The following is a 26070-nucleotide window of genomic DNA, read 5'->3' on the forward strand; positions in this document are numbered from 1 at the left end:
TTAACTCCACATCAAACATTTAATATGAACACAGTAAAGTCCAAGAGGGCAATTAGCCTTTTTGACATAAAAAACCCCACACAACACTTTAAAAAATACTGATTTTATTCATGTCTAACCTATTCAACAGTGGATCACACCGGCAGGAACAACAACAAATATCGCGGTACAAGGTTTCACCAGGTTCTTGCCTTGCAATGCTGGATTTGAGTCAAGCACATATTATGGCACCACCACTAATGACAATGATTGCTGTTCAAAGCTCAATCGAGTCCCATCTCCCTGGTGCACTTCCAAGCCCAATAACCTCGTTTCCCACTCTATGTGGGGTAGTCTGCAGAGAATTTGTGTTCTCAAAGCCTGAATGCAGCAAACATCCTGAAGCATAGTCCAGCTAAAAATTCCCTATACCTCATTTGGTTTTTATTTGAAAGGGTTCAAGTTTTCAGTGAAACAAACAAAAAAGCCCCCACCATCAACAATTTCTTAGAAATATTGGACCTGGGCTGTATAAATCAGGTCCAGTAAGGGAGCTGGAATTACTTATCTCACCACATGACCTGGCCTGCAAATTCCAGCTGTTTTCCTCAGAATGATGCATCAGAGCAAGGTTTCACACCAAAAGGAAAGCATGCCTGTCAATATCATGCCTGCTGATGGTAGGCACATAGTATGGCCCAAGGTTTCTGCCCCATGGATTTCCCCAGGATATTCACACTTTTCCAAAGATAACCTGAACCTACGTTGACTCTGAAGACAACTGCCCTTGCAAGAAGGGTCCATGGCAGCTCTGGTCACTCATGGTGAGCCACATGGCCTTGACACACAGATCAGGATAAAGGAACTTGGAGGATTCCCACAGCTGGCCTGCACTGAGAGATAGAGCAGGTCCCTTGGGATTGTGGAATGCATTTTGCCTCCCAAGGACTGCAGGCTGACTTCCACACCCAGCACTACTCAGAAGAGCTGCACCAGGAGCAGTCTCCATCTGGCAGCTCAGGGCTTCTCTAAGCCCACAAGCCTGTGGGAGCCACAGGTAGTCAGGAAGCTCCTCAGAGATCCAGACCCTCAGCCAGCAGCACAAAGATGTAATGAAGTCCCAGAGCTGCCAAATCAGAGAGAGCTGCATCCCATCTCTTTTCCCTCACACACTGATGCTGAAAAGTGCCAGACAGGCTAAAAGTCACTCAGGGAGATATAGAGGGTGTTACTGATAAAGAGTTCTAGAGAAGCTGGATGCCCAGCATCCATCAAACTGCCTTCTGGAATCCCAGCTGTCACATTTAATTTTACTCTTCCTCTCAGGCTTTCCCCTTCCAGAATCAATTCTTCCTACCCCACCTCCCACTCTTCTGTGCAGAGACCTGGCAACACAAACAAGCTGGATTCACACCTGGTCACGGAAATTTGGCTGCACGGTTGACTTTTGCTGCTGCCAAAGGGAGGGAATTCCAGGCCAGAGCACCCCTCTCTGCCCTTTACTTTTCAGAGCTAATTGGGTTTTCTATCACTTTCAGCATGGCACAGCATGGACTCATGTAGCTTGAAAAGCGGCAGAGGTTTTTATCACCATGGTGCAACGGGAGAAGACTTCAGAGCATTTTCTGGGAACGCCATGTACAGTTATATTACAATTGCAGAATTGTCTGGCTATTGTGTCTCGTAAGTCACACAATGGACTACAAACAGTGCTATTTCAGTGAAACTCTCTACAACCACTGAAAATAAGTCACTAACTCCATTAGAGCAGGCAATGGACTCACAGGTTCACAAAAACTGACTACAGATGCTGAAGCTAGATGCTTTGTAGGTAAATGAGAAACACCTCTGGTTTGGGCCCATCCCTCAGGCAGCAGATATTTTGCATTAATAGGATGATTACTACTTGTAGAACTATATGAAACATCTACCTTTTTATCCAAGTTATGAAAGCACAGCTTTGAAAAGCACAGTAATCCAAGGCCAAAAAGGCAGACAAATGAACAGACTTCAGCCACTCATTTGGTTTTCTTAGAGAGAGCTCTTTGCTCTTTTAAGGGCTGACCTTATGCATTTGCCAGGTCTGGATGCTCCACTTGAAAAAAAGGCTTAAAGGAAGTTTCAACAGCAGTCTCTTCTGGAGGCGTCCTGTGTCAATCTCCAGCTTCCCACAGGACTTGGTGCTTGTCTGGGGCTTTTGAGGAACAGCTCATAAATTGCTGCTATTTAGCCACTGGCAGTTGAATCCTGCTTTATTTAGTTTTCCCAGAAATAAGATGTATTGGAATCTTGTAGGGGATTCTCTCTGCTTCCTTCCTCCAGCCACTGCTCACATTTAGTTTCAGTTTCCTGGAACTAAGAGTGTTGACCCCTTTAAAAGCAGCAGCAGCAGCAAGAAAATCACAGAGCAAGGAAAACAGTTTCCTGGCTGGAAAGGTTGTACCCCCTGCATAGAGAGAAACTCCATCAACTTTACAGGAAGAAGATGCAACAACCTCTTTTGCAGCATCCTGACATGACAGTCTTGCAGCATACAGAATCCAGCCTGGCAAGGAAAAATAAAAAAAGGTGTTGTGTTAAAAAAATGCACAAGAAAAAGGTGTTATTTTACATGGATCACAGTAAAGCCACAACAACCTAAGGGTTTATTTCTTCATGAGAATGTTTGAAGGGGATGAATTTGAAATCTGTTGTAAACTGCAGCTGGCTAAAATGGAAAGTGCTACATTCCTTTGCTTACCTTGATGCCCACTGGGATTGGTTTTAGGGCCAATTTTTCCTTGCAGCTCATGGGAATTACACACCTGTCTTCTTGCATGAGATGAAATATATTTATTAGAAAGTTGCAAAATTTGTTAGGATGCATTGCAGTGCTCTGCTCTTCAAGGACAGAGGCACAAGGTCTGATTCTTACTGTAACTGGGACTTTGGGAATTCCTAGAGCCATTTTCATGGCATCTAATTTTAGGTCCTTTTAAGATAGATCTGTAATGACAATTTGCCTTATAGTCTTTCCCTTGTGCCAGGGGCAGGAAAGTCTATCAAAGCAGATAAGGGAATTTAAAATTTTTATTTTATTTTTTTTTAATTAGATCTGAAACAATTTATGAGACAGCAGAACAAAAAAAAGTTGGCTCTGCAAGAACTCTTGTTCCTTTAGAGACTTCTCCATTGTCACACTTTTGTGCAGTCCATTCCAGCTGCATCTGTACTGGTGATTCATAAAACCTAAAAGGCTATTAATAAGTTATTAAAAGTATCAGCAGTCTTCCACGACAAAAGAAGGAGAAAGAAAAAAATGACTGGAATAAATGAAGGACTGCACTCTGTGGAAGGGATCCACACTGGAGCAGATCATGAAGAACTGCAGCCCATGGGAAAGGCTCATGGATGGAAGTTCCTGTAGGACTCACTTCCATGGGAGGGACCTCCTACTGGACTAGAGGAAGAGTGTGAGGAGTCTGTGATGATATTTTCTCTCTGCTGTGGAGCTGAGGATGGAGAGTGACAGAGTGGCTTTGGGGGGCACCTGGCATCCACCCAGGGTTAACCCACCACAGCTACATGGATAGGATATGATCTTAAATTCACCATTTCAGGACTCCTGAGTGCTAAACAAAACTGAGGTCCAGACTTAATTGTGGGAGCAGGGCTAGTAAAGAGCTTAAAGAAGTTCAGCTTGTGCCTGACAAAATGCTGAGCAGCTCAAGCCTTGCACTGCAAGGAGTTTGCACCATTTATGTTTTTACACAGCATTTTCCACCATAATTCCCTTTCCTACTCAGTGCAGGGGTTTGAAAGCAACTTATTCCATGATGAAAACCATACACTTTCCCGTCCTGAGCTCCCACAGCTCTTGCTACTGCTTGGCAATGACTCAAGTAGCCAGAAAAAGAAAAAGAACAGGCTGTAAAAAGTGTGGCAGTGAGAAAGCTCTGGGCCAGAAGGTTGTTTGTCACATTGCCAAAGCCCAAAGGAGGAGAAAGAAGTGAGAGAAACATCAGAGATGGGAGAAGCCTACTAAGTGAACAAGATTTATCAGGAGTTCTGCCTAGGTCCAAAAGGAGAAAATGTCAACAGCAAAATAAAAATAAATATGCATCCTTACATGAAGATAAATATACACCAATACATTTGCATCTGTTCTTCAAAAAGTTTTCTAAGACAAAGAGAAGCCAGGTCTACCAACAAAATGAACAACATGCTTGCTTTGAGTTCACCACAAATGTGAGCAATCTCTGCTTTCCAGACTAAATATGTGCTGATCTTCAAAGCAAAATTCCCCCAGCGAGTTTTCTTTCATGTCAGTTTTTTCCCTGTGGATTTATATATTGGAGAAGAGAGTTTTCACTCCAGGGATTACAGAGAATCAAAAAATTGAGATACTGAAGCCAGCTCACAGTTTTCAAGAGATTCAGATCAGCAATAATTGAATTCCAGTGATTGTTTGGAGTTTGGTAAAGCAGAGACCCAATCAGACAATCCAGAGGCAGAAAGATATGTCTGCAGCAGCTACATGAACCTCTGCCAAATGCCTGGATTTCCCCACTGAGCAATCACAGTGGTGGTTTGGTCTGATTCTTGTTCTAGTTTTACACTTAGGTGAATGACATGAATCTTCCCCAAAGGTAGTCGAGATGTTCCACTGGGAAAGAGGAGAGGATGAGACTCTAAATAGTCAATATTTGATGTCTAGGATCTCCTTTTATCCATTGTGTATTTAAAAATCGAAAAATGCTTAGAAATTGTAAAATATACTCTTTTACAGCTTGTTTCTGACCTGCAGGGAGATGATTCCTGCTCCTTTATGGTTTGTAAATTCATTTGGGAAAACTCTCTGGCAGCAAACATGACTCCTTTTGAACTGAAGTGCTGCATGTTTAAAGTGTGTTATGTTACCTCCTGTTCAAAGCAAGGGTTGTGCAAAAGAACCATGGTCCCAGTAAATAAAAAAGTAATGAATTTTATAAACAGGTTTTTGAGTTTAGTATGAAAAATTTTCTTGAGTTATCTGTAAATTGAAAAGCCAAAGTCTAAATTTTTCTGGCCAACCTTTCATTAAGTGTTCTAGAAACAAAGTATCTGCAGGGGTCAAACACTGCAGCCTTAAGCAGATCTCTGCAAACAGCTTAGAAAGTATAACTGAGCTGTTTTATTCAGTTACAGTAGAACAATCATTCAGCACAGCAAATGTTGGGAAAAACCCAACCAGTTGTGGCCAGCAAACCTCACATTGTAAATCTGTCCACTAAACCAGGGTTTAGCCAGCACAGCACAGCAGAGACTGGCATGAAGTCATCCTATATCCAAATTTATGACAATGTCGGAAAGCACCATCAAAATAATGATTACTTTCACTCACACAGAGAAAGCAGCAGGAAAGGTTTTGACTGGGCCAGAAGAGTGGCAGGTGGAACAAGGAAGATTTTTCTATCTCTATAACTCTATAAATACAAAAGTAACAAAGCACCTAAAAGGAAAGGGCATAAGGCAAAGTGAAGCATAAGAGAAACAAAAAGTGAAATGTGAAGCATAAGAGAAACAAAATACCAAAGTACTCCTTGCCTATGACTTACTCGTTACTCAGTTATTGCTTAGTTACTTTTAAATACCATTTAAAGTACAAAACTAACCAAGAATTTCCCATGTGGTGAATGGCATTGAATGCTCACCTTCAAGTCTAAAGGGGCTGAGTTCCAGAAAGCAGAATGCAGGTCTTGTACACAAAAAAACCCTGCTAAACTGCTGTTATTTTTTTACAAAGTGGACCTCATTTATTTGTAGAGGGTTGCAGGGGGTTAATTTTGGGCACCCATTTCTCTATCCTTTATTGTCCTTAATTTTGAGAGCCTGATACTGATGCCTCAATTCATAATAAATAGTTCACCACTCCTCAGTGAAGTTTTCTGAGACCAGAGACGTGAAAAATTGGACTATGCTCTGTAATGGGATCTAAACTCACCTGGGCAGCTTTTCAAACCCATTTCAGACACTTTCTACATTTATGAATTGAAAACATGGAATAGCACTCATGTTTAAAACCAAACTGCTGACTCCTGCTACCATGCAAGGTCTTGGAATCCCCCTCAGTGGTGAGATATGCAATCCCATTCAGACTGTACATTCAGCAAGTAAGAAAATCTACAGACAGAAGCAACTTCTAATGAGTTAACTGAGAATAATTTCAGGCGTTGAATGTCCCTGGGTATGGCGAAAACGTGGGGAAAGTTACTTCAAGTGGATGTAACTCCACTGAAGCAAATTTTACTCACTTTCATTAGGACAGACCCCTGTGGCAGCCAGGCTATCCCACTGTGCAGAGATAAGGGAGAGGTGATTAAACAGACCAGATCCAATATATTTATAGTGCCCATCTTAAAGCAGAGAAGCAGAAAAGAGCAGCAAGAATGTGAAGTAAGCAGCTCTGTTCCTAATGAGAGGATGAACTCCTTCCAGTGTTTCTCTGTTGCAAAGCACACATCAAATAATCTGGCATAACTAAGTGGAAAGATCCAGCACAGCCTCATGTGAGATTGCTTGTTTTAGCTTGACTGAACAAATCAAAATATTCAAGGAAATTCCCAACACTGCACCATCTTTCCTCAAATTAAACCCCCAGTTTAACCCCACACAGTGCTGGCCATATGCAGCTCACACTTCTTTCCCTGGGAACCATCTGGGGCTCCCTTGAGGAATCCCGACTTTCCAGAACATGTTGTGTTTAATTCTGACATTAAAAGGACATTGTTTGGTTTAATGACATTGTGCAAAGACTGCACTGACTTGTTCCAGAAAATGCACCTTGTGGCAAGTCCTACATCCATTCCCTAAATCCGACCCAAGCCTAAGTTCTTGTCCTCAGATGCCACCAAAGTAGCTCCTTCAAAGCTAACTCTGAAGACAAAAAACACAGAAAATCTTGATTTTTTTTCTACATAAAAGGAAATGGATTAATAAATCCTGAGGCAGACAGTGCTGCTCATGCGAGCGGAGCCTTCGCGGCTGGGCTGGTTTTGGCTGGGGTACAGTTAATTTCCTTCCCAGGGGCTATATTTCATGTTTGTACTGGGGTTAATAATACTGGGATGGTTTTGGTTGTGCACAGACCCAGACCCAACTGGTTTTCCTACTGCCACACTGGCAAGAGAGCTGGGGGTGTGTGCCAGGAGACACAGCTGAGACAGGTGACCCCAAGTGACATTCCGGACCTTATGGCATCATCATTATCAGTGCATAACATGGGGGAAGAAGATGGAAAGGGATGGATGTTCAGGGTGATGGCATTTGTCTTCCCATGTCACTCTTAGGTGGGATGGGCCCCTGCTCTCCTGGGGATGGCCGAGCATGTGCCTACCCATGGCAAGCAGGGAATTAATTCCTTGCTTTGCTTGTGTGCACTGCTCTTCCTTTCCCTAGAAAACTGCCATTATCCTAACCCAGGGGTTTTCCAGCTTTACCCTTGCCATTCTCTCCCGTATCCTGCTGGTGGGGAGTGAGGGAGCACCCACCGGGCACCCGTGCAGGTGTCCCTTGTCTCATACCTCCGTGGCCCACAGGATGGCACTGCGACACTCCATAAACTCCTCCCGGGCTCTCGGGGCCGCTTCCTGACAGCAACAGTCAGTATTTTTCCCAAAGTCAGACTTTTTCCCACTGCAATCTGCAATTCAAATTTCCTTTGAATTTTCAGGCTTTTCGGAATTCAGTAGAATTCCACAGAATCGCCTATGTCTTTGCCCAGAAAGGTCACCTCTCTTTCTGTGGGCATTTTGCTGTAATAAACATCAGTGATCTTCCCCCCAGAAAAGGCTCCATTGGAAGCTACACACCAACCTTCCAGAAAAACTACGGTTTTTTGCTGCTGAGAAACTGTATTCAGTAAACCCTGAGATTAATTAATAACAAGGAAGGGTCTGGAGAGCCAGTCCTGTGATGAGCACCTGAGGGAGCTGGAGGGGCTCAGCCTGGAGAAAAGGAGGCTCAGGGGGGCCCTTCTGGCTCTGCACAACTTCCTGACAGGAGGGGACAGCCAGGTGGGAGTCAGGCTCTGCTCCCAGGGAACAAGGGACAAGATGAGAAGAAATGGTCTCAAGCTGTGCCAGGGGAGGTTGAGGTTGGACATCAGAAGGAATTTCTTCATGGAAGGGGTAGTAAGCCATTGTAAGGGGCTGTCCAGGGAGGGGGTGGAGTCTCCATCCCTGAGGTGTCCAGGGAATGAGTGCCATGGTCTGGGGACAAGGTGGGGATCAGACAGCTGGACTTGATGATCTTGGGGGTCTTTCCCAACCTCAATTACTCTCTGATTCTACTGCTTCCAACACACTTCAAAGTACTGTACAAAACCAAATTCACTTTGCAATCTTGCTATTTACCACACCACCATTTGCATTTTACTTCAGATAACTGCAAAAACTTGCATTTTGGGGAACCTACAGCTTTCCAGCACTGATGTCCACCACACCTTCACAAGCACTGACACACCTGACACATGAGCTCCTGTTCAACTGGTACAGCACCCACAGAGTTTCCCAGTCCTTTCCCATTTATGGGTCAAAGATGCAGCCAAACCACAGACGTTAAAATTTGGGCTGTGCAGATTTCAAAGCAGAGGAGCTTTCTTGTCTGTGCAGAGGAGCTTATGATACAGGGCTTAGATGTTTCCCTTGGCTCACAAAGTATCCCTTTAAGAGCAATATTTTGGGACAACTGCAGAGTTAATGACTTTAAATTAAAATTCAACAAAATATGCTTGCCCTTATTAATATTTTTGGAAAGGACCACAAAGGTCAATGTTTTCAGCTTAAAGTGGTTGAGAAGATGAAGCAACCAGAGTTCTACTCAAGTTGAATCCAACCTTCCTTATCAGCTTTAACCTCATTGCTAGCCCTCGTTAAATCCTCATCTCTCTTCTCTTCACTGCTGTTTTAAATGCCTTTTTGAAATATCCCAAGGGAACCAACACACAAAATCCCACTAAAACAAACCCTGAACATACCTTTTTCTTCCTTCTTCTTCCCAACTTTATATACTGAGCAACAAGGTCTGGAATATCCCTCTGCAGCACAGGCAAAGACAGCATTGCTAAGGACAACAGCCTGCTGGGGACAGCAAAACAGCCATGGTCCTGCTGCCAGCCCAGCCCTGGGAGGCCAGGATGGCAGCTGTTGCTGAGAAATGTGGGAAAGGGGCTTAGGGACAAAGAATTCCTGCCATGATTGTGGCAGTGATCACAGTTATGTCCACTCCTTATCTCTGCCCTCGTCCCAAGGGTCTCTGGGGTTCCCCTGTGATCAAAGCCAGCAATTACAATACAAGCAGCAAGTTCATGTCCTCTGTGTAGGAGACCAGTCTGCCCAGGACAGAAGTTCTGCCTCCTGCCCAGGTGGAACCTCCTGGGCTCAGTCCCTGCCCGTTCCTCTGGTGCCATTGCTGGGCCCCTGGAGCAGAGCTGGGCCCTGCTCGGAGCCCTCCCTGCAGACAGGGACACCCAGGGCTGAGGGCCCCTCTCAGCTGGGGCTCCTCTCCAGGCTGGACAGCCCCAGCTCCCTCAGCCTTTCCCTGCCAGAGATGCTCCAGGCCCTAAATCATCTCTGCAGCCTCCACTGGCCCCAATCCAGGAGCTCCCTGTCCCTGCTGACCTGAGGAGCCCAGAGCTGGACACAGCACTCCAAATGTGCCTCACAGGGCTGGGCAGGATCACTCCTGACCTACTGCTTGGAGCAAGAGGCAGGATTTTCAAATGCACTTGCTATTGCTCCAATTCTGTTTCACTAAAGTCACTTAAAAATTTTGCAATGGCCATGGTGTGTTTAGGCATTTTTTAAATGCCACCTTCTATCAAAGTCCTGGAAGTGTGAATTTATGGTATCTCCTGAGTGTCTGGCTGCTTAGTTAAGTATTTATACTCCCACTATAGTCGCCTGAAGACACAGTAGTGAGATTTCCAATTATTGACAGAAAGCATGAAAAGGGATGTAGGGGCACAGGGAAATAGTCAGAGAATCACAGAATGGCCTGCATTGGAAGGGATCCTAAAGATCATTTGATTCCAAACCCTGCTATGGGCATGGACACCTTCCACTACCCCAAGTTGCTCTGAGCCCCATCCAGCCTGGCCTTGGACACTGCCAGGGATGGGGCAGCCACAGCTTCTCTGAGTAACCTGTGCCAGGGCCTCACCACCTTCACATGGAAGAATTTCTGCCTAAAATAAAATTATGAATGGCAGCAACATTACTGAAGCAAGTAAAGAGGGCCAACATCCCATTTATCCTGTTTGCAGCTGTGAAAACAATACCCTTTATGGAAGTTATAATCATGTGAAATCAGGAAGAGATCAGAGAAGCTCCTTGAAGATCTCAGAGTAAGCAGCTGCCCCCGCTGCACATCTAGGTTCAGTCCCCATCCCTGGCAGTGTCCAAGGCCAGGCTGGATGGGGCTCTGAACATCCTGGTCTAGTGGAAGGTGTCTCTGCCCATGGCAGGAATGAGATCATCTTTGAGGTCCCTTCCAACCCAAGCCATTCTGTAATTCTATGATTCTAATTTCCCAGGCCTGTCTCGCACCATCTACTTGTGATTCCCTGCAGGAAAAAAAATGGCCATTTGCATTATCTGAAGACAAATGAATGTACCTAGAACTTTACCACTGATAAACACCCAACTGCAGGCTGAGGAGAGAAAAATGTTATTTTTCTTCCAGAGTCAGAGGAATTGAGGTATGGGAAAAATGAAATGTTAGATCCATCCCAGATCCTGACCCAGAATGTGCCTGTGAGCATCAGTCTGTCCACAGATGGGCATGGTGTGGAACATCTGACAGTCAGAACTCAAAAAACATTCAAATGGCAATTTTAGTTACACTTCAAAACATTGAATTTTCAAGCTAAACAGGTATTGCTTCCCAATGATAGAGTAAATAGATCCCAAAAAACCCCTAAATGATAAAAAAGGCTTCTAAAGCACCCTGTACCATGCTGCCTAGTTGGCATCAGAAGAAAAATGTGCTGATGGATGAACACCAGCTGAGAATTTGGCTCCATTTGCCTGAAATTAAGTCTCTGTATCAGCAGGGCTGTTAAAATATTTCAGCCATCAAAAAAAATTCTTCATGCATTATGGTGGACACAAAGACATGGCATGACTCCCTCTCCAAAAACATAAGGTTTTTGTAAGATTCATGCATTCCTTGTGAGTCTCCAGCACCTAAATGTGCTGTAGGACAGGAAGGAATTTGCAAAAGGATTCATCTGGGCCTTTTTACATATGCTTGTTTCTGAATCACCAATATATGACTAAATATAAACCATGAAGAGCTGTAATTGCTATTCTACATATCCTCATATCCCACTGAAATACCATAAAGGAAAAAAAAATCTACCAAATTGTTTAGGAGGTTTAGTTCCTAACAATGCCAATGAATATCTGAAAAAAAAACCCCAATCTTGCCAGATTCAAAATGCAGATTTGACTGCTCAGTGCCAGTCCTTCATGCTTGGAGAGTTGACACAAATCTCTGAAAGAGATAGTGAACTCCTTCCACCTCCAACATATTTTTCTTCTGCTGTTCTAACACCTTGGTCCCTGAGGGGAACTCAGGGGGTAGAAGAGAAGAACTTGTTTCAATTCCCTTTTTCTGAACTAGCTGTGAAAAGTGATGTCAGCCTCTTATCTCCATGGAGCAAGCGTTCCAGGAGCTTTCAATTTACCTTGCAGTTAAGTCAGCTCTGGTCTTTGTCAGACAGAAATATTTTTGCACACTTTTAATTATCAGGCAGCCTGCAAGGGAAGGGAGAGTCAAAATGAGGGGCCTGCTCCGAGTGTTTTGTGCCTGAGCCTGAAAAACAGGGATCAGATCAGCCAAGCCCAACAAAGAGCCAGGTGACAGCAGGACTTGTCAGCATTTGGGTATTCCATGAGTCCCATGCACAGGGACAAATATTTTCTTGTGTTTTTTTCATCTTCACTGCCCATCTGTTTGTCACCGCTGTTGTGACAGCAGCACAACACTGTGTCCTGAGGGAGGAGAGGTCCCCAGCTGTGCCTGACATCATCCAGGTGTCAGGAAGGAGATGAGGAATACTCAGAAACATCTCTGTGTCCAAAAGGTTTAGGGAAAAGAAGGAAACCAATGGCTTTATACTATCCCATCTTATTTCTGAGGCACTGAGATGTGAGGGACATCCAAAGGACATGTGACAGAACTGGGGACTGTCCCCTTGACTCCAAGCCCAATATTTAAATCACCTTCCTTCCTAAGCAGTCTCTTAGCTGTCAAAAAACTCACACAACCTTTTTGTGAAATTACAAGAAGCAGAAATGCCAGGGCCAGAAGTACCAGTGGGTGTTTTTTTTACACAGTTTCCATGATTGGGGATGGAGGATGGGGAGGAAAGCTGCATCAGCCTCCAGAACCCCTCTCAGTTGCAGCTGGCTTGATCAATATGTATTCAGACATTTTCTATGGGGATGCTGATTAGTGGTTACTGTGGAAGGAACTCCCAACTCATCTCCTCTGAAATCCCCTTAGCTAATTGTTAGTGGCAGCTCACAAATCTGCACAGGTTTGGTTTTTAAAGAGCCAAGAAAAAAGTAAGGGAGCAGCCACAGTCCTCTGCAGATAGCACCTTTTCCTTCCATTCTCAATTCGCCCAGAAAATTTCAATAACAAGCTTTTTGTAGTTTTTTAATTTTTTTTTCTTATCACATAATCTTGGAGTAAAAAGATCCTAAAAGCTGACCAGCTGAGTGGGAACAGAAGGAGCTCGCAATTCAGAATGACATGATCTAACAAGTCCAACAGCACTGGAAAAGCAGTTTGGTCTCATCAAAAATACTTTCTCAACTGGGCAGGTGTTGCAGCTGCAGAAAAGAACAACTGGCTTGGCTCAGCCATAGCCAAAGCACTGGAATATCCCTTCTGTCACTGGGAGTACATGCTGTAATTACCAATGAGCTTTGGGCTGTCATTCCATCTCTTCTGGAGCATTTGAGTATCAATTCAAGGAATTGATTGGAGCTGACACTGGAGCCACGCTGGTAATGAACAGGAACAACTAATGCCTACCACTACACTGCTTAAAAAAAGAGTTTATTAAAAATAAACTCCCCTAAACCGAGAATATCCCCTTCCTTCCAAAAGAAAAAAAAACCAACATAAACCCCAAATGCATGTTATGTATTTCATTCCAGATCAAAGTTAGAAAAAAACAAACAAACCCCCCCCCAAAAAAACCAAAGAAAAATCCTAAAACCAAAACAAACAAACAAAACCCAACCAAACAAAGACCAAAACAGGGCCAAATTTTGTGTTTTACCTTGTTTACATGCATTTTATTAAAAAAAAAGGCAAAAAATATTTAGAATATTAAGAAAGAGATTGTGTACATTATAAATTTTTCCAAACATGCCTTTTGTAAAGGGTACCAAAATGAACTGAAATGAAACTTCTCACACAAATATAGCTGATTTTGAGGAAGGGGCACCTTTTGAAAATACATCCAGGAGAAATGTTTGCAGTCCACTGCTAAAGACTAGGTCATCAAATACCAGACTAATGCGGCAGTGAATACGCTCCAAAACATTTCTCAAAGTCACTTCCAAGTACAGGCTACAAAGATCTATTGCTTTGTCATAAGCATGAAAGGCCATAGTCTACAGTTCTCAAAGGAATGTGCCAGACAGTGCTATTTCTGACACACTAAAATATGAGAATAATTCAGAGCCTGAGAACTATACACTGCTAAGGGTTCCTTCCAGCTTGGGCTATTCCATAATTCTGTGAGTAAACTGAGATCAGAAAAAAATGCACAACTGTGTTCATGGTTCAAATCAAACTCCTTGGCTTACTCTGTATTTCTTACAGCTCCTTTCTAATGTGGCTTGTTGCCATGACTCAAATGATGCCAAGTGCTTGGGACAGGTTCTTAAGACATCTTAAGGGCCACCAGATTTGTGTGCACCATCCTGCCAATGCCACAGATAGAGCACAAGTGGTGTCCACATTCATAGGCTTTTGTGACGTGCATGGATATTCATAACATTTCCATTGCCTGGCTTTTCTTTTTTTCCTCAATGAATCACAGAATTATAGAACAGCCTGAATTGGAAGGGACCTACAAGGATCATCAAGTCAAACTCCAGTTCCTGTTCCCCAGGACACCCCAACAATCCCACCCCGTGCCTGGAGCTCTGGAAGCCTTGGGACCATGACCATTCGACCATTCCCTGGGGAGCCTGTTCAGTGCCCCAGCACCCTCTGGGGGAAGAAAATTTCCTAAACAACCTAACCCTTCCCTGATACAGCTCCATCTGTTCCCTGGGTCCTGGTCACACAGAGCAGAGATTAGGGCCTTCCCCCTCCTCTTCCCCTTGTGAGGAAGCTGCAGAACTGCTGTGAGCTCTGGCCTCAGTCTGCTCTTCTCCAGCTAAACAGATCAAGTGCCCTCAGCTGCTCCATGTGTGGCTTCCTATCCAGGCCCTTCACCATCTTACTACTCACATGAAAAAAGCTAAAGAGCAGAACTGGTTGGCCAAAATAAAGATGGAAATCACAAGACAATGGTTTCCTCACTGAAGTGAACAAAGAGCATCAACAAGCAGGAAATCTCAAGGACAAAATCTAAGGACAGCTCCTTCCTGGCACTTCTGTGGCGCAGAGCTGGCTGAATGGATGAAGCTCTCACTTCAGTCAATATTTTGTCTGCCACGTGAGCTTAAGAGGATCTTCATCTCCACAAGGGCAAACAATTCTGGGCCCCTCAGTTTAGAAAGGATGTTGAGACCCTTGAGTGTGTCCAGAGGAGGGCAATGAGAGTGGTGAGGGGCTTGGAACACAAGCCCTGTGAGGAACAACTGAGGGAGCTGGGGGTGTTTAGCCTGGAGAAAAGGAGACTTAGGGGGGACCTTATCACTCTCTACAGCTCCTTGAAAGGTGGGTGTAGTCAGGTGGGGTTGGTCTCTTTCTCCAGGCAGCAACTGACAGAACCAGAGGACACAGTCTTAGGCTGTGCCAAGGAAATATAGGTTGGATATTAGGAAAATGTTTTTCACTGAAAGAGTCGTGAAGTTCTGGAATGGCTTGCCCAGGGAGGTGGTGGAGTCACCATCCCTGGATAAGTGTAAAAAAAGACTGGATGTGGCACTCAGTGCCATGGTTTACTTGAGATGTCAGGGCATAAGTTGGACTTGATGATATTTAAAGTCTCTTCCAGCCTAGTGATTCTGTGAATTCTGTGAATTCTGTGATTTGAGAGAGGTGAGAGAGGTAAGAGTGGAAATGTGAAATTTTGTTCTGTGTCGGAACAGTGCGTGCAATATGAAATTATTCTGCTCATCTCTTCAGGCCAGAGTGGCCATTGGGATCAACTGCTCTGACCTCCTACCCAACAATACTGCTCACCACAACTCCCTGACAGGAGGCTGTGGCCAGGTGAAGGTCAGCCTCTTCTCCAGGGGAACAAGGGACAGGATTGGATTAGGAAAAAAAAAAATTACTGAAAAAGCAGTTAATCATTAGAGCAGACTGCCCAAGGAAGTGCTGGAGTCACCAGCCCTGGAACTATTCAAAGAATGTGTGGACATAGCACTTCATGATATGGTTTTCTGGGCATTGTGATATTCCACTGAAGGCTACACTCGATGATCTTGGAGGTATTTTCCAACCTCAATGATTCTGTGAGCAGCAGTTGTTGAAGACATCACTGCTTATTTCTGTAACAAACCACAGAATCACAGACTGATTTGGGTTAGAAAGGACCTTAAAGATCACCTCATTCCAATACTCCTGCCAGAGGGGCAGGAACACCTTCCACCAGGGCAGGTTACTCAAATCAGATAATCTAACTGAGCTGCAGCAGAGCTGGTTCAAGGCTTTCCTCAACATTAGATGCATAATAAAATGATGCATTAGATAAATGATGCATAATAACAATGATGCATTAGATAAAATGAGCTGCAGCAGAGCTGCTTCAAGGCTTTCCTCAACATTAGATGCAATGCACCATTCCAAGGATTCCAGAAGCTCGTGGGAGTGAGGAATGACGACAGATTTCAGGAAGAAGGAAGATCAGCAAAGACCTGGAGAGCTCTGGATAGGGAGAAAGGACTGGACAAGGTGAGCAGCCATTCCAGGTTGAGGGGAAGAACAGTGAACAGAGTTTGGTGGGGTTTTTTAAAGGGTGTGAATTTGCTTTCTGCCTCCAGACTAACTCCTGGAGGGAATATGGTATCCTCTGGGCCATTATACCCCTCTCCTAAGACTTCCTTCTCTCTCTCCTCAGTCCCACAGAGGAAAAAGCCTCCCAAGACTCACAGTTCCTCTCCTACCCACAAAACCCAAGTATTTAGTAGTAAAATCACCAAGATTTGGTGTTTTGTACATAAATGTGCAATATGGGAACTGATCTGGAGACACAAGAAACGTGTGAAGATCTTAAAATTTCTCATATTTTTCCTCTTTTTTGGTTATTTTGCCCCCAGTACTTTCCTAACTACAGGTCTCATCAGTTTTTGCTGGCCTACAAAAGTCAGGCTCTTCCAGCTTCCACTAGCAAAGCACATTCCATCTACCTGGTAATTCTTGCTGTTCTTCTGTGCATCCTGCCTGACCAAATTTAGGTCACCAACAATGCACACAGCATTCCAGATGAGGCCTTGCAGAATTAACATTTTCCAGGTGTTACTGAACATTCTTGTCCTGAGACTTTCCAAGACTTGCACCTCGATTTTTTTTTTTTAACTGAGCCACCTAGTTAGTGACACTCTGGCTGAGTGAAGGACAGGGAGCTGCTGGAGCCAGGCCAGAGCAGGGACACCAAGGGGATCAGAGGGATGGAGCAGCTCTGCTGGGAGGAAAGGCTGAGGGAATTGGAATTGTTCAGCCTGGAGAAGAGAAGGCTTTGGGGTGACCTCATTGTGGCCTTGCAGTGCCTGAAGGGAGCCCACAGGAAAGATGGAGAGAGACTCTTGACAAGGGCCTGGAGAGACAGGACAAGGGGCAATGGCTTCACACTGACAGAGGAGATTTAGATTGGATATTTGGAAGAAATTGTTCCCTGTGAGGGTGGTGAGGCCTTGGAACAGATTTCCCCAAGCAACTGTAGCTGCCCCATCCCTGGAGATATTCAAGACCAGACCGGAGAGGGCTCTGAGCAATCAAGATGTCCCCGCCCATGGCAGGGGCATGGAAGGAGATGGTCTTTAAGATCCCTTCTAACCCTGGCCATTCCATGATTCCACAACTATTCCTTTTACTCACCCTCATCTGTCCCATCTCCAGTGGTATTTCCCTTACAGCAGACTGGTGATTTTACACAAAGCTTTCTGTCCAGTTTCAGGGAAGGCAGAACTGACATCAGAAGAGTTAGAGCAGGTAAGTCCTATTTTTTCTAACCTAGCACTCCCTGTAAATGGAGACTTTGAAACCAGCAGATGTAAAGCCAACCTTCCAGGACTGCAATGATTTTCACATAGCCCTATCAGCAAAAAAAATGTAGGAGGCGCAGAGCTTGTCTCCACATCTACCTCTGCCACCCTTCTGTTGTTCTATTACTTAAGAATTGCAACTACATTTCTTCATCTTAAAAAGCTCTGTCTCCTTGGGAAACATATCCAGGTAAGAGGAAGCTAAGATGGAGAGTGGTCAGGAATCCAGAGCCAGAAAGTGCTACATTCAGCACCAGGAATTTGGTGGCCATGCATGCCCCAGGCCAGCCTGGCTCCTGTTCCATCCACGCATGTGAGTGGGGGTGTCAAGGACACAAAAATGCCAAGCACAGCACAGCAGACAGGCACTCACCCTCACCTTATGTTGTGGCAGTGGCACACCTTCCCCAGAGCTCCAGAGCAAAGAGGCAGACAAAGAGACTGTGGTCCAATTCTGCTTTTGCTGGGGATAAATTTGGAGTCACTTCACTGACGTCAGTGGAGTTATTCCAGAATTGCACCAGTGTAAAAGAGGGCAGCATCTGCTTTCTGAAAATGGATGCCATCAAGCTAATTGAAAACAACAGATGCATCAAGGAGCAGCAAGAAGGGATGGTAATGTTCCCATTTTCTTGTAAAATACCATTTAATTTCCCTCCAGAGAATGTAAGAGAATAAACCAATATGTACTCTAAAAGCTAGATGTTTTGTTGGTGTAAAATTGTATACAACCTTTTAGGTGAATGGACCAAAGTGCACCTACAGCACCCTAAAGAGATCCAGCCTAGTCATGTGCACTTACAGCCCTCTTCTTTGAGCCTGATTCTTCTCTCACACTCATTGAAATCAGGAGTCATACCATCCACAATCCTATGGAAACATTTATCTAACCTTGGGTAGGGAACAGAATCGAGGGCCCTCATTTTGTTAAACAGTCAATGGCTAACTTTGATAATTAAATCGATAAAATTGTGACTTATGTCAGTTTTGGACTAAGGGTGTTCCAAAATTTTATATCACCGAATAAATATATTTATATTAATTTAGTGAAAATGAAGCCAAAGAAGGACTTCCTGAATTTTCTTTGTGTGAAGACAAAAGTTTCCCCTAATTCTCATCTCCAATGAATAGTCAACACAGATTCAGTATTTATGGTGACCACAGAAATAGATGAGCACTTTCCCTCCTGCAAATTCTTTCTCTCCTTTCACTATGAAGAAGTTTAACGCAGCAAAGCTCAATTATTTCTTGGGCCCCCTCTTATTAATTGGCACTACAGACAACCTCAATATGTCCAGTGGTGAGGGTTCATCATTGAATGTTGTAGGACAGCACAACTCACACTGATCTCAGCTATGAGTTTCCCAAAATGTAAAGCCATGTTGTGACATTCAAACTCCTTGTGCCAGCCAACAAGCCCGAGACAGACTTCCCTGGAGCAAGGGAAAACCCACCTGAAAAGGGAAAAGCATGTGGAATTAACATGTACTAACAGCATATGCTGCACTGTTAATTAGCACAGTCCCTGTCTGCTTTCCCCAAAAATATTTTTCTGGATTTATCTCCCTGGGTAGGGTCTTGTAGGACCCTAGCCTGAACAAGAAGAGCTCCTTGAAACTGGCAGGCAGTTTCCTCAGGCACTGTCTTTGGTGGCAGCTAAGGACACACCGCATCCCCTGGTTCCTTTCATCAGGGGATTAAGTCTTTTCATCCTGCCAACACCTGCTTCCCTCTTTATGCCTAAAGCAGGTGCCTGCAATTCAGGCATTCTCCTGCGAACCTGCTGATAACATGGCTGCAAATCTCTTCAGAAGGGATCTGCCTCTAGTGCAAGCTTCAAAGAGCAACAATGAACGGCTCAAGGCTGTGCTCTTGGTTACAGCAACAACAGCAGCACCAACAGAGATATCTTGTGCTCATGGGGCTGCCATTGAGGGCAGTATCTTCCAATTCCCCATGAATCTGTCCACATCTTTCCAGCAGTGAGGAAAAAAATTTATAAAATGCTGCTGCTTTTAATTTCTGTCAATATAAACTCAAAAGTTAAGTTTAACTTAGCTCTTCTGAGTTTGGTAGGACTTACTTGGACTTGAGTCAGGTGGGAGCTTTTGGGAAAGCTGTGGTTGTCTCCTGCTGTAATCTGCAGATCTTTCCCTGATGTAAACAGGACCTCAAGAAAAGAACAAAGAAAAATAAGCAGTTTAACAAACAGTACATGTGCTTGGATTTGATGCAGAAGATTAAAGTTGGAGCCTGATATAATCCAAGGCAGTTGTACTAAAAGGAATTTTGCCAGCTTGAATCAGCAGATGGTGAGGATCTGGCTCATACTACATTTCTGTAGTTTATAATTATCTTTCTTTCTTCACCTAGAACCAGATTCTCCCTTTAGGCTGCAAATTTTAATTAGGAAATCCTTCCTCATTAATTTCAAGAAACTCTTGGTCAGTAATTTCCCAGAACAGAAAGAAACCTTACCTATTTCTGCAACAGCAGCAGATGCTGGAGCTGTTTGTTCCTTTGCTTTTAGGGTTGATGCTGCTCTTTCCATCACTGTGTGGAAGACACTTCAGTCCTTACCCCGTCTCTTGCTGCCCTGAATTTTCTTTACACTCACTCTTCTTTATCCCATAGGGACCTCTGAATGAGAGTACCCAGGAGAGAAGACCAAGTTCAGTCACCTTCACCCCCACAGCTGCTGTAGCAGTGAATTTTTATCCATGACTGCTGGATCTAAAGGCCCAAACTTCCTCAAAAATCCCGAATTCCAATGTTTTCTGAGAAGGAGCAGAACAGGAGTTTCATCTTGGAGATAAGAGCAGGATTCCAACAGTAAAACACCACAGAACCGGTCTTCATGCCTTTCATGCTTCCAGACCCTTGTGTGGATAAAAAAATTGTGTCCTCAGTAAAATTCTTCCTTTCCTTCCTTCCTTCTTTCCTTCCCCACCTCCAAGGAGATGATTTATGCCCTGTTCTCCTTTGGTGAAAAACATCCTGTGGGAAAATGATCAGGGGAACCAACTGTCACAAACCAGCCAGGGGATCTGGAAGGAGCAATAGTCTCTTCCACTGCAAAACTATTTCCTAGTGAGATTGCTGCAAGAGGAATTTCTGGATCTTTAATGTAATGCTTTAGCCCGTATTCCTTGTCACCAGGCGCCCAGATGACTCTACATCAGACCAGTTGCCCCTCAGCTCCCTGGCTGAGTGCTCAGATTGTTCTTCACACATTCTCCAGCTCTCTATGTGTAAGGATGGACAAATAAAATCTCTTCACATCTCTAGGTTTGCACTCTCTGCTTTCAAAAGAAACTGGAAACTGCCCACCTGAAGTTGGACAGGGCAGCTGTACATGATATAAGGTGATAGGATCAGCTCCAGTAGGCAAAGAAAACATCTGTAAAGATAAGGTGCTGATATCTGAATACAAAATTCAGTGCTTTCGCTTGTAGCCACAATCACAGCATGGAGAGAAACAGTCCGGGAGGTTGTTATGGAAACAAGTCCCTCGAGGTGCCTACTTGGCTTCTCAGGGATGTGCTCTACCTTCAGAAGGAAACAGATTTGCATTTTGAGCAGCCGGGGGGAGTGCTAAAGGCTGAGACCTTGAAGTAAGGTTTTTGAAAGCATCTCTGTGATCAGTGGCACGAGACCTCTGGTAAAGTCAATGGGTACCACTGTGTCATTTCAATCACGTGAAAAAAAAATCTGAAGGCTCCTTAAAAGTCAGATTCCACAAGTTCTGTAACATATAGCATTACTGATGACTCTGGGACTTCACTTCTTTTCAGGAGGTGCTTTGAGAAGGATTTACATGCCCTAAATGAGTCCCAAGGTTACAGTTTCCATGCTTCTGTTGGTGGTCTGTATTTCTCTTAGAGAAAACCCAGGGAGCAAACACCCCTCCTGCTTTAGACATTTTCATGTGCCCTTTTCAGAACTTTTCAGACAAATGTGGCTCACAAAAACTGCACAAAGCTGCCTTCCTCACCACAAAATTCCTTCACACCTTGGGTGTGATCTGTGGGCAGAGAATCCAATGCCCACTAGAAACTCACTGCTGGATTCCACCTGGAAACTCACTGCTGGATCCCACCCGAGGGCAGGACACCTCTTTCCAAGAGGATCTGTATAAGACATGCTGGGATTGTGCTACCAGTGATCTTTTTTTCTTGTTAGAGTCTCCATGTCCAGCTGTCTGTCATGCTGGTCAGGAGAACAACCTGTTCTGGGCACGGAGGGCTCCCGCCTGGCAGGCCAAAGGGGCCAGGCCCAGGGGGAGAAACAAGCACAGGAATTCTCTGACATAGGCTCAGCGTGTCTCATGACTCCTCCTGAACTTGTGTTCAACCTGAGTTTTTTATATCTTACTTTGGGGGAACTTTTATCAGCTGATAGACTCAGGCATAAAATATCCCCAAACATGGGCATTCTGCTGGGAGAGGGCAGCAGCCTCAAAACATCCCTCTTAAATAGCAGCTTCTCTGAACTATGAATCCTCACCACATCTGATGTTGTTGAGTTAGGGATGGAAAGAAAGATTTTAGTTTTCAGGTGGATTAGAAGGTTATTTTTAATGAAAGTAGCGGGTCTTTTTATAATGTGATTTGTTAAGGTGATACTTGATTGGTTTTAAAGTAGAAACATCTCACACTATTGGTGCACTATGAATAGCACACTGTGGAAAACCATAACTATAAACAATGGTTACAGAAGGAGAGATAATAACTGTTCTAATTCTTTCCTTTGCGATTCCTAGGCTCAGCCGGGGAGAAATTATCTCTGTTCTTTCTTCGACCGAACTGAGAATCTCCACACACACATCAAACTTGTGTCTCCCAGCTGGAGAGAAGTGGCAATTCCCTACTAATTTCAGCAAGAGAGAGAGAGCAGAGGTTTTAATATAATGGTTGTGTGGTGACCCCAAGGGATATCCCTGCACACTAAAAACATTTGAGAAGGCAACAGCACTCTGGAGAAATGGAGTAGTTAGGATTTGCACAAACAACTTCTACCATATGAGCAGGGCCAGGATGGAGAGAGGCTACAACAAAAGCACTCTAGGCATGGAGCCATATCTCAATACAACTGAGAACAGGGAGAGTAATGAAGATGCAAACAGATCCCACCTCACAACCAGTTCTATAGCCAGTTTTTACTATATTAAAGAATAGGGCTCTGAGCAACCTGGTCTAGTGGAAGGTGTCCCTCTTTGGAAAGAGATGACCTTTAAGGTCCCTTCCAACCCAGGTCATTCTATGATTCTATGATATGCCTTTAGCATTCTTAGTCTTATGGCTGAAAAGCACAATATATATACAAAATCTATTATCTGTATTTTTGCACTTTGGCATTATGTCTGGTTTATGTATTACACGTGTGCCATGCAATATGCAGTACATTCCAATATGCATTTCATACAGTGTGATGCAAGGCATTAATGGCTGCCTTTGCTTTCGTACACATGCAGACACGTGAATGCAGAATAAACACTTAGAATGCAAACAAGAAGGATTTTTCCTTGCAGGAAAATCTGCTAGTGGAATCTGAAAGCATACATTTCCCTTTCTCACCTGCTGGCAGAGCTTGAAACATTTTTAAAGTTAGGTGTAAGGCTGATCTGACTGAAACTAATGAAATTATCTGGGAAGTAAAACGCGTATTTGAAGATAGAAATCTCTGGTCCCTTGGCAAACCCGGCATTGCAGGCCAAGCTATGCATATTTTGCATGGCTGACGTAAACTGCTCTCACAAAACCAATTACAAAAACACTACCGTCGCTCTTATCCATGAAATACCAGGAACTGGCTAGGCCAGCAATACAGCAAGAGCCTCTCTTCAGGGCTCGCTGTTTATCCCCTCATTTAAAGGGTCTGGAGGATCCCCTCATTTAAAGGGTCTGGAGACAGCTTAGGGAAGTTTGTATCCATGCCAGTCTCAGTTTCAAATGTTGACACACTCACCCTGGAGCATTTTATGCCTGTTACTTGCTAAACCAGCACGATCCTCACACAGCACAGGTGCAGAGCTCTCTGTGGTCGGGATTTTCCTGCCACATCAACAAAACACCAACATGCAAACTTCCCTCAGCTACACAAATGCTCAATTAAAAAAAGCAGAGGGGTCAACTGCTCTCATATGCCCGAATACAGAGCTGGGTATCTGAAGTACAAAGCACATCTCATTAAATGCTACTGTGTGAAGATGAACTCTGCAGATAACAAATGAATTTACTCAAACACGCCTTGTATCAGAAGGCACTTACCACTATGAAGATTAAGTTGGTACTATAAAAGCCAATTAACATCAGGGCACTGGCATAAATAAGGCTGAGATAAGCTCAAAACACAGAGAATCTTCACCAAGCCTGTTGACTGCTTTAAGCCTGTTTTTGATACATGATGTATGGTCACAAGTAGCAAAGAGCTTTTAGATTTATGCACCTTTTTTTCTTTTTTTTTTTTTTTTTTTTTTTGAAACACAGACCAGGAGGATCTTTTAGCATGCCAAGGGTTGCAAAGAAGGCAGGCATCTGCTTGCTGGCTTTCCCTTAGAGCTGCAGAGCTCCCTGTGATCCTGGCTGCAGCGTTTCCATTATTCAAAGGCAATGGCATGGCAGGCGTGACTGATTCCACAGCCAAGGGCACCGTGCTGGCACAGGGACTGAGAGCATGGCTCGAGCCAGATGTTTGTAGCCCCTTTAACTGTTTACTCTACTGAAGTAGTGGCAAGGACTTCTCTGCTAGTGGAGTTACAAGACTTGGTCTCTGAGCAAATGTTGGATTAAAACAGTCATCAAAAGCAGAGAAAGAAATGCATAAGGGAGTGGGGATGACAGCTAGCACTCCACAGAATAAAGCAAGAACATTTCTGGCTGTACACAGTAATGAGAAACAGCAAATCAGGCCAGAAGAGCCCATTATCACAATCATTCTGTTTACGGTATCACAATTCACAGTCTGGCATGTAAATGCTGAATAGATCCAGCTGCTTGTAGGAAGACAACTGTAACAGCAGCTTGCAGCTCTGTGTCTGGACCCAGGACAACAAAACCCATCACACCTCTGTCAGCATTTTCTTCTCTTTATATCCCTGGTTATTGGGAGGAATGAAGTTGGAATATTTCATAGACTCCAGGTCTTCTGCTTCCAGGAATTCAGATTTGCTGAGGGACTGATTACTGTCCCCTTTCTTGGGCTCAGAGAAGGGTGACTGTTGCTGGCCACAGGTGACGTGGGTGTACTGGCACTGCTCCTCATGGTCAGTCTCTCGGTGGTAGAAGTAGTTGAAGTTGGACACAATGACAGGGACAGGGAGGGCAATGGTGAGCACACCAGCGATGGCACACAAGGAGCCCACAATCTTGCCACCAATGGTCATGGGATACATGTCCCCATAGCCCACGGTGGTCATGGACACCACTGCCCACCAGAAAGCATCAGGGATGCTGGTGAACAGCGAGTCAGGGTCATCAGTCTCTGCAAAGTAGACAGCACTGGAGAAGAGGATCACCCCAATGAAGAGGAAGAAGATGAGGAGGCCCAGCTCCCTCATGCTGGCCTGGAGAGTCTTCCCTAAGATCTGCAGCCCCTTGGAATGCCTGGAGAGCTTGAAGATCCTGAAGACTCTGACCAGGCGGATGACTCTGAGGATGGCCAGGGACATGGCTTGCTGCTGGCCCCCATTGTTGCTGCTGCTCCCGGGCTGCTGCTTCTGCTGCTGCTGCTGGGCCAGCTCGGTGCCCAGGGTGATGAAGTAGGGGATGATGGCCACGATGTCGATGATGTTCATGATATTGCGGGAGAACTCGGGCTTGCTGGGGCAGGCGAAGAAGCGCACGAGGAGCTCAAAGGAGAACCAGATGATGCACAGGGTCTCGATGAGGAAGAAGGGGTCTGTGAAGAATGGGCCGGAGCCGGCGGCGGGGCGCAGGGGCGGGGGCGTCCCGCTCGGCGGTGGCAGCGGCGGCAGCAGCAATGCCTCGTCCCCGAGAGGCGCAGCCTCCCCGAAGCCAGGCTGGGGTCCCTTGGGCTCCTGGCGGAACTCGGGCAGGGTCTCCAGGCAGAAGATGACGATAGAAATGAGGATCACCAGCACGGAGACGATGGCGATGGCCCGGGCTGGCCCGGAGCTCTCGGGGTACTCAAAGAGCAGCCAGACCTGGCGTTGGAAGTGGTGCTGTGGCAGGGGCTTTTCCTCCTCTGGGATGAAGCCCTCGTCCTCCCTGAATGTCTCGATAGCCTCCTGGCCCAGCTGGTAGAAGCGGATCTCCTCCAGGAAGATGTCGAGGGGCACATGGACCGGCCGGCGGAGCCGCCCCCCGGACTGGTAGTAGTAGAGGATGGCGTCGAAGCTGGGTCGGTTGCGGTCGAAGAAGTACTCGTTGCGGAGCGGGTCGAAGTAGCGCACCCGGCGGCTGGGGTCGCCCAGCAGCGTGTCGGGGAAGATGGAGAGGGTCCGCAGCTGCGTCTCGAAGCGCAGCCCCGAGATGTTGATCACCAGGCGCTCGCTGCTGCAGCAGCTGCCGCCGCTCCGCTCCTCGCCCGGCGCCTCCGCCTCCCCCTCTCCGCTCGCCCGCGGGGCCGCCAGCGCCAGCGGCTCCTCCGCCCGCATCTCGTCCGCTCTGCCCGGCGCTACCCTTCCTCGCCTGCCCTTCCCTGCCCC

At 45.2% G+C, this 26070-nt stretch overlaps 1 protein-coding gene across 8 annotated transcripts; it reads right to left on the bottom strand.

The window, feature by feature from the left end:
• LOC136568441 (potassium voltage-gated channel subfamily A member 6-like) lies at positions 1–26070 on the bottom strand. 8 transcript variants are annotated; one of them, XM_066568438.1, is made up of 6 exons: positions 19881–26070; positions 19486–19572; positions 18745–18856; positions 17782–17951; positions 5342–5449; positions 1–2524 (listed from the first exon to the last, which is right to left on the bottom strand). In XM_066568438.1, the coding sequence occupies exon 1, from the start codon at positions 26017–26019 to the stop codon at positions 24463–24465; it is 1557 nt and encodes a 518-aa protein (XP_066424535.1). In that variant the 5' UTR covers positions 26020–26070; the 3' UTR covers positions 1–2524; positions 5342–5449; positions 17782–17951; positions 18745–18856; positions 19486–19572; positions 19881–24462. The 8 variants fall into 8 exon arrangements, with proteins under 8 accessions (XP_066424535.1, XP_066424538.1, XP_066424532.1 ...); XM_066568441.1 differs by lacking the exon at positions 5342–5449 and having other exon boundaries at positions 17782–17865; XM_066568435.1 differs by lacking the exon at positions 5342–5449.

This window comes from Molothrus aeneus, chromosome 32 (assembly GCF_037042795.1).
Source record: "Molothrus aeneus isolate 106 chromosome 32, BPBGC_Maene_1.0, whole genome shotgun sequence".
Lineage (NCBI taxonomy): Eukaryota > Metazoa > Chordata > Aves > Passeriformes > Icteridae > Molothrus > Molothrus aeneus.

Coding starts and splice junctions, on each gene's coding strand:
- LOC136568441 (XM_066568442.1), bottom strand. CDS start 26,019: ATGCGGGCGGAGGAGCCGCTGGCGCTGGCGGCCCCGCGGGCGAGCGGA.